The 9380-nt window shown below is 42.2% G+C and overlaps 1 protein-coding gene across 1 annotated transcript; it reads right to left on the reverse strand.

Moving 5' to 3' along the window:
* Positions 1–3191: 3191 nt before the first annotated feature.
* Positions 3192–8869, reverse strand: LOC133131560 (cytochrome P450 2F2-like). The gene is made up of 9 exons (XM_061246935.1): positions 8708–8869; positions 8020–8182; positions 6506–6655; positions 6168–6328; positions 5128–5301; positions 4741–4879; positions 4417–4604; positions 4078–4219; positions 3192–3391 (listed from the first exon to the last, which is right to left on the reverse strand). The coding sequence occupies exons 1-9, from the start codon at positions 8867–8869 to the stop codon at positions 3192–3194; spliced, it is 1479 nt and encodes a 492-aa protein (XP_061102919.1).
* Positions 8870–9380: the final 511 nt, after the last annotated feature.

Raw genomic sequence — 9380 nt, forward strand, 5'->3', positions numbered from 1 at the left:
TGTAACGGACAGGAAGCCAATGTAGGGATGACAGTGCTGGTGTAATATGCTCCCGTTTTTTTTTGCCAGTCAGAAGGTGGGCAGCAGCGTTCTGCACTAGCTGCAGACGGCAGAGAGAGGACTGGTCTAAGCCTATATGTAACTCCTCCCAAAGCTCCTCCCACAACGTCATTGTGGCAAATCGCCAACGGTCCTTATGCTCTGCCAACTCTGTACAAACATTAGGGCGTTCTGCATTCTGCCAACTATGAACAAAGTTCAGGACTCCCCCTGTCCTCACTTCACCCAGCACCTGCTCTTGGCAAACTACCAGACCTCATAAAGTTCTGGATGCCCCCCCTCTAACACACACGTCATCCATACACGTCACTCTGTATCTTTCGCTTTTATAAGACGAACTAAGCAGCAGTAATCATTGAAAATATACAGACATACTAAACATTTAACTAATATTCACTTCTAATATACTTTTCTAATATACAGACATACTAAACATTTCAAGGGAGTAAATGTACATTTCATTCTTTGCATTCTTTGCTCTCATTTCAACAGTTTTCACTGTGGTTTCTTGCGTTTTTATAAGCTCAGCTATAATTAATGTTCTAGGTTCATTTGATTTGATAACAAGCAGCGTACATGGGATATATTGATTATAAGTCACCTGCATATAGATACACTTCTGGCATAAAACATTGAGAGTCCCAGAGAAATCAGCTGTACAGTCATATCTCGCTTTGCCCGTGTCCTTGACAGTTTGAGACGCCTCCCCCACAGCTGGCTGGCTCACTGTGTAATTCTAGCACAATTTAGCAGTTAATCAGTTTGAAACTATACAGGGTACATATCATACTTTAATATGGATATATTGATCCACTTTTAGCACACATCGTCGGGAGTTTTGGAGGAACCAGCCTGCTCACTAAGGTGGAGTCTGGGCTCCTGGATCCAACCAGTGGATGTGGTCTGCACGCTTGCAATTCTTGTACTGGGTCCGCTGGGGCACTGTTGGTGCTTCTGGCACTCCGAGTTGTAAGCTGGAATAAAGTGACCCTAAAAAAACCATGAGACGCAGCTCAGGAAAAAAACACAAACCAAAATACAAATACCGGGGACAACGTCCCTCACCCACAAGCTCACATGAGCAGGAAAATAAAAAGAGACAAAGAACCTTTAGGAAGGCGTCTGGCTCTAAGTGTTACTTCAGGAGGGACTCTGTCTAAGTTCGCCAAGTTTACTTTTATTTTTACTTTGATTATCTACTCCAATTAGAATAGATAAATACCAGCTATCATAAATACTACCCCTACCAGCATCATCAAAATTGCGCTGATTCTGCTGCCCTTTCGCCTGATTGGTTTTCCAACCACTCCCTGGCCCTCCCTTCATTTGGTTCACACCCATTTGTCGTTCCCCCCCTTGTATATTACCTTACATGGCCACTGGGTGAGGGATGCCGGAGAAGTTGTAGACCACCGCTGGCCGGGGCGCCATCGGGCTGCTCCATGGTTCGGGTGTGGGGGGTGCTTTTGTTCCAGCTCCTTCAGCTGCACAGTAGTTTTTTTTTTATGTCTTTTGCTTGATCTTCCAGCTTTTTTTCCTCTTTTCACTGTCTCTCTTCAGCATGCGCCACATGATCCACAAACTCCCTGTGTGTCATGGTGTTCAGTCCCTTTCGGTTATCAGCCTCCGCCTGCGCAGCACGTACATTGTCAAATGGCCCACTGTCCACTGCTGTAGGTTGCACCTGGGCTCTGACAAAGCCAGCCTGCTCGAATATGTCCAGCTTGTTTCCATCCCCACGACCTTCCCCAGGAGAGCCTTCAGGCCCCCCACAGCCAAGATTCGGCCTGTCATCTCCTCCTCCAGCACCCTGAACCACTGGCTCACTCCATTCTGTAACTCAGGGAGATTTGTTATTTCATGTTGCATGTCCTGAGTGGACCAGGGAATGTATCGAGGTACAGCATTCCGAATTAATAATGGCCCTACTATTTTTGGGGAGCTCCTCATCGCAAAACCGTATGGGTTTCTGTGTTGTTCAAAATTTATAGTTCTGCATCACCCAGTTAAGTCCCTCTGCACCTGTTTTGACCCCCCTTCTCCACACTCCTCCTTCCCAAGGCCACCCCCACCTTTTCATTTTTTAGTTTTGTATCGCCCAACTAAGTCCCCCCCCTTTTCCTCAGCACATCCCAGCGTCTGTGCGTCATACGGAGGAGGAGTCAGTCACCACTTCGCTGCGGCTTCTACCCGCCGCCATTACACTCTCCTTCTCCTCCGCATATTTGTCTTATCAGACGGCCATTTTGCCGCCATTTTCTTAGTTCTTTTTTTGTTTCCACTTATCGGAGATAGTTTCTATCTCCTGTATATATTTAAGATACACCCCCGCTATTATCTTAACCGCTGTTTTCTTTCCCTTTTTCATTTTTGTAATACTTTTATATTATTATTTATTTATTCATTTTTCCCGCCTATTATTATCTATATTATAATATATTTTATCTTTATTTTTCCGCCAGAGCCTGTATTTTCTTCTGTTAATACCTTTATTCACCCTTTGCGTTTCTTATCTTACACATACATAAATAACGATTTTTACCTCCGTTGCCTCAATACAACGAACACTTTTCAACACAATTTATAACACACTTTTATCAGAGATCTATCCTGCAGGAGCCCCTTCTTGGGTTTTTTTCCTTCCAAGTCTCTGGCCCCTTATCACATAACACATTTTGGAGGAACCAGCCTGCTCACTAAGGTGGAGTCTGATTTTGACTTGTGATTGTTTATCAGAACGATTAATCCGCACAGAAATTGCCAGCACATATAGTGGGGGTTTAAAATGAAGCTGTGTTGGATACTATTTATCTTAAAGGTAAAATAAGCAGTAGGTACACTTGGTGGTAGGAAAAGGCGAGCATTGCTGGGCTGAATGGCCTGTTTGCCATCATATTATGTTATGTTATATATATACACACACACACACACACACACACCCGCACACACAAAAGAAATCGGACAATTGTACAATTTGTACAAACTGATTAAAAAATGTTTCCTTTTTTTTTACATAGTCGCAGCAAGTCAGTTCCTTAAGAATGCATGTGAATGCACATACACACACACACACACAAACACTGAAAATGCAGCACAATAGACACAGCCTACAAACACAGTATATAACTGCACTAGGGGTGGAAAACTCCACTGCCTCTTAGTCTAACACCCAGTCTATACGGTTTGGGTGTCTGAGTGACACCAAAAACAGGCGTGTAGTCAGGCACCCCTGCGTCTTCAGGCCAAACGAACTTGAAACGGCGTAACAGCGTCACAAGAATCAGGAAGAGCTCCATGCGTGCGAGACCCTCTCCCACACACACCCGAGGCCCTGCAACACACACCCACACACACTGTCATGTCAAACTGTCAAGAGAAAAAGATCTAAATATCGAACATTTGAAATCCCAAAGGCAGTTCCATCATTGGGCACAGGACAGGTGGGGAGCGTGGGGTGTGGGGCAAGGGTAGACTGGTAATGATCACACGTTTTTAAATGTTTGCTGCCAGATGCAGTCTGTAGGCTTTTGTTAGCTTTCTTGTGCAAGAAATTGTTAAATGACACAGCTGAGCAGGCATTTGTCGTATCACTACTGGTCCCCTAAAATGGAAAAGATGGGTGCATTTTAACCTCATATTAGTTGTTTCATTTAAAATCCAAAGTGCTGGAGTACACAGTGTGTTGAAGTACTGTGCACTCAACTTCATTTTCATTTTTAAACCATTGTTCTCAAACTGAGTTTTCCAAAGAACCCTGCAATTATATTGATCATATTCAGAACCAGCTGTTGGCAGAAACACTATACGCAGTTGTTTTGGGCTACGACCATCCATTGAGCACACAATTCAGGTCTTATATCTACTTCTACTTTTTTGAATGACGTTTTAATTGTACAGTATTCACAGGGTGCAAACTGCCTTTTCTGTGCAATTGTTCTTGTGCATGTTCCCAACTAGTATTCCACTAGCTTTTCCACTTTTTCCAAAAGCAAAATCACTGCACAGGAAGAGTCTTACCTGCAGAGAAGGGCATGAAGGCCTCTGGCTTCACAAACTCCCCCTGATCATTTAGGAAGTTGGAGGGGTTGAACTCATGAGGAAACTTCCACTGGTTTTCTTCACTCAGTACAGAGGAGAGGTTAGGGATGATGATGGTTCCCTGACACCAGAACAGGCAGGGAAGACAAGATGGAGGGATGAGGGGGAAGGAGACATAGAGGGAGATATGGCTATATAAATATATAAATGTATAAAAATATACTACAGAGGAACTGTAGTAGTTTGCTGGCAGTAGTATTGTTGGACTGAGGGGCTGTGCTTCTGTTACCATCCTGCTAGTAAAGGATGTGGCCTCACCTTGGGGATATCGTAGCCCATCAGCCGTGTGTCTTTGGTGGTGGCGTGTATCACGCTGAGTGGCACCGTGTCGGCGACTCGCTGAACCTCGTGGATCATGGCCTGTGTGTAGGGCATCCTGTGCCTGTCCTCAAAAGATACCTGCTCCTTCTCTCCAAGCACCTCATCGATCTCCTTCTGACACCTCTCTGAAGACCGCAGGGAGAGATGACACAAAACTTAGCTGGGAGAGGCTGTTCTCCACCTTGAAGACTGTTGCAACTGTGTGCATTGAGCCTCAAGTTTCATGCAGCGGTCACCATAGAAACACAACTGACAACTCACCCTGTACATCTGGGTGAGTCATGAGGTACAGGAAGGCTGTGAGGAGGGTATTGGAGGTGGTGTCTGTTCCAGCAAAGAGGAGGTCCATCAGATAAAAGATCAGCTGTTCTTCATAGAAGGAGGAACCATCATCTCCTCTCTAACAGAGACAGCAAGGAGATACTTCCATTGGTAAACATGAACCCATGATCACCGAGTTCCATTATTTTGAACAGGTCACAATGTGATACAATTGAATGCTACACCCTGGCTTTACTGACACTGTACCTGCTACAAATTTTTAAGAATCCCTGTGTACTGTGTAGGTGAATTGGGATTCAAGTTCGGACTGGGGGTCGTATGGATATGGATGTAGAGAGCATGGTGGTTAAACATGTACTATGGTACCTTTTCCATTTCGTCTAGGTAGCAGTCAATTAGGTCCCGTTGCTCTCCCGGGACCCAAGACTTCTTGTGTTGGGACACCTGGTCTCCCAGTGACTTTTTCATTAGGTCCCTGTTCTCAAAGGCCTTCTGGAAGGGCAGGGGGAGGTTCCTGACCAGCGGCAAAGTATCATAAATCTGCAGTGTGGAAAATTACATGTTTTTCAGGTATATTCATGCTTATCGGTGCTTATGTGTATAGTGGGCTCCAGAATTATTGGTACCCTTGTTAAATATGCCAAAAGAATACTGTAAAATGAAAAACAATACAGTCATTGACATAAGCTTTATTTTCTCCAACATATGTAAAGCAGTGTGCTTCATTAAAGATTAAATGGGAAACAAGCAAAGTAAAAAGAAACTACAAAAAAAAACAGGTTTATTTGACTTTTACTTGACCCTGGGCCAAGATGAAAGTCATTAGTTTTTTTCCTATAATTTGTGATAAGGTTAGAGGATTTTAGAGGGATTTCTCCATGCAGAACTTTTCAAGATCATTGACATCCTCCTCAGTTCAGACCAGTTTTTTGATGGGATTTATGTCTGGAGACTGAGATGGACATTGCAAAACATGGATGTGGTTTTCACATTTGTGTGTGGATTTTTGTGTGCACTCAGTGATCACTTTATTAGGTAGACCTGTACACCAGCTGAAATATCTGTAGTTAGTGCAAATATTTAATCAGCATGTGGCACCATCTTCCTCACTGTTCATAGGGACAATGTGCACTTGCATCCAAATCCGGCCCAAGTGAAAGTCTCTTCTTTGAAGAAGTGGACATATCTGATATCTTGATCAATAGTATTAATAAACTGTTGGAATCTGTTAAGTTGGTTATTTTTGTGAAAATAAGTCAGTAAAGAGGTGATAGTTCAGAGAAGAAGCACGAGGCAGCCATCTTCCCTGTAATAAGTTAACAAAGAGCTGAGAGTTCAGAGAAGAAGGACGAGACAGTGTGTACACAACAACTCTCTACTGTTTGGACTGAGTTTGTTGCACTTACCATGGACCAGGGGCCATTGATGATCTTTGTGGTTTCTCTGATACAGCGGATGTTGAGCTGCATAAACTCATCTTCATGTTTGAATCGAGTCCCAAACAGGACAGTACAGATGATGTTGAATGTGGCCTCATGGAACAGGGTTTGGGGGTCTGTAGCTTTACCTTCCAGAAATGGCAGCAAAGTCGAGATTAGTGCCCTTTCCTAAAGTCACATTCCTAAATATGTTTATGGTTTATAGTTTATGGTTCAAAAAACATGGCACACAGATGAACTCTAAGGTCTACATTCAGTGAGAGGGCCACAAAGGAAACAGACGTGTAAAGGAGTTTAAGTGCTACCAGCATTCTTTTCCAAATGTGAGGCTGTGTAGGAAATCTCTCCCAGAATCCTCTCCTCCATAGAATGTTTCCCCATGCCAAAGTTCCGTAGGGTTGTGAGGGCAAACCTCCGGTGCGCCTTCCACATGGGCCCGTCAGTCAAGGTAAGCCCTAAGAGATTCAAAGTTTGTTGGTCCTCCAGGCCACTGGAGGCAATATTCTTAAAACAATGTTAATAAATATTGAGTGATACCTGAATTTTACCCCTTTTTATTGGGTGCCAAATGTGAAGTAAAACACGTCACATGCAGCTAAATACAGCATTTTCTTCAAGATTTAAGATTAAAAATGTTTAACTGATTTAACAGACATGCAAAATTTTAAGAAGCATTTTAGATAATGAAATTATGTTTCCAACGATGGATAGTTTGTTAGGCTTGTATAAAAAGCATAGTATTTGTACAATTTCAGAAACTGCACTCTGAGATTGTTAGGCTTTGGCAAAAACAGTTCTTGAGATTGTATGGCGAAATAGGTGGACGTTTTACTCATTTTTTTTATGATGCCTACGTCTAAATAGAGGACTTCCTTTGGAGGATTCTAAAGGAATCTCTCGTCTCTCTAACTTCTTGAGATTCTCAAGTGAATATATCTGAGGAAGTGAAACACCTTTGGCTCCAATATGAATGCTTTTGAATAATAAATAGCATGTGAAATTGTGGAATGTGCTTGACTTGTTAATAGAGGTTGCGTATTTGACAAAAACTTCAATTAATGGACCTCAATCAATATATTAGCATACAATATGTTATTATTGTGATTATTGTGCTTATTTTTTTACTCTCTTCTCGACCCGTTGCTGTCTGAGGAAAGCACAAGGAGAGGGAGAGTGACAGGTGGGGTGAAGTGCAAACATGTTTTTTAAGGCTTACTTTAGTCAGTAAAATACATTATTTTACACATCATAAGACCCATAATATCATTTAGCTTCCATGTGTCCTTTTGGAGTCTCCAAATGGAAAAAAAAAATATTCCACTGTGTTTGAGCTTTGTTTTTGTAATGTTTTTGGTAATACTTAAAGAAATTCTTGGGAAGCAAACCCCAAAGGGTTACCTTTCAGAAGACACCAGGATTATGCCTGTAGTCAAAAGGGTTCAAGAATAGTAACCATTTTATTTTGGGTATGTAATTTTCAAACTTGTGTCAAGAAAATAGGTGATATAGCGAGTGTTTGGCAAACTGGGGGAGGTGTTTGTTTAAAACCTCCTGCACGTGTTTAACCTCCTGCACGTCCACACGTGCTCTATAAATATGAATGCAACAATGAGTTCAGACTTTGACGACTGAACCACAAGGGGGCAAAATGGACGTGGTTAAAACTTGAGGAAAATGCTGTATTTAGGCTAAATCTGAGAAGAAAAAAAACAATGGAGAATGTGTTGTGTTTTACTTTACATTTGCCTCATACCGTTTTAAATAGAATATTCTCATGATTTTTATATCTTCATAAGACATTATATTGTAATATTTTAACCTTTCCTCTCTGTTAGGTCAATTTCAATATGGTCTTTGGGTCGTCCAGCAAACTCCACAGATTGAGTGACCAGTGCTTCCTTCATTGCCTGCAGGCCGTTGAGCACCACAACTGGCTTCCTCCCAAGATAGATACTGTAGACCTTCCCATAGCGCTCGGACAGCTTACATTTACAATGGAAGATGGAAATCAAATGAACAGCCATGTTGGGCAGAGCTTGAGACAGTAACATTAGTATTCATTATATTTTCTCCCTAGTGGTATGGTATTAAAGTAATGTCTGAGAAGCATTTCAGCTCATTAAATTATATTTCCAACGATGGATGTGTTTGGCTTGCAAAAAACAACACTGCATTTTTCTGCCTGCGTAACAAAACTGTAGCATTTTCAATAAACACTCTGAGACTGTTATACTTCGGCAAAAACTGTTCTTGAGATGGCCAAAAGGGTTGACGTTTTACAACAAAAAAATTATTTTGCGATGCCTAGGTCTAAATGGAGAATACCCATATTTTCTCCATAGTTTTACTTCGAAGGCTATTGTTGTATAGGTGACTTAATGCAAGGAACACTGTACATTAAATGTGAACTCTCCCGGTGAACATTTTCCACACTACAATACAATACTGTTGAATGTGGGTCTAAGCTTTCTTAGTGCACTTACTCATGATTTTCGGTTTTACTGTACCTTCTTCAGATCATTGAGAAGATCAACTAGGTTCAGCTGCAGCATGTTTCCGAACATAGGGATGAGTCGAGGTCCGGGGGGGAAGTTTGTGGGCCTCCTAGTTCTGACGAACAGGATAAAGAGGCTGAAGCTGATGCAGAGGAGAATCACGGAGCCCAGCATGTTAACTTCTGTTCAACTGTCCTTTGCACCACTGTATAAGGCAACCTCTGATGTTTGTACTTTCAATGATTTACTCTTTTACTTTTACTGGGTTGAGATCCAATCCAACTTCAAAGGAGTACTTCACGGGTTTGATATCACTGACATTATTTATTTACAGGGGCGGCGGTGGTTAAAGTAAATGACTGCAAGGTTGGCAATTCCGCAACAAGATCTGCACAGCCGTTGGGCCCTTGAGCAAGCCCATAAGCCTGCGTTGCTCCAGGGGAGGATTGTCTCATGCTTAGTCTAATCAACTGTACGTCGCTCTGGATAAGAGTGCCTGCCAAATTCCAGTAATGTAATGTAATTTCCAGATTAGGCAGGGGCTTCAAGGGTTCTGAATTTCTGTATGTTTACACTAGGACTCGGAACTGTACTGTCCTCTCAGGTCTACTTTTGCACTTGTTCTTGTGATTGATTTGCACTTTGTTGTACGTCGCTCTGGATAAGGGCATCTGCTAAATGCCAC

The sequence above is a fragment of the Conger conger genome, chromosome 6 (genome assembly GCF_963514075.1).
Source record: "Conger conger chromosome 6, fConCon1.1, whole genome shotgun sequence".
In the NCBI taxonomy this organism is placed as follows: Eukaryota; Metazoa; Chordata; class Actinopteri; order Anguilliformes; family Congridae; genus Conger; species Conger conger.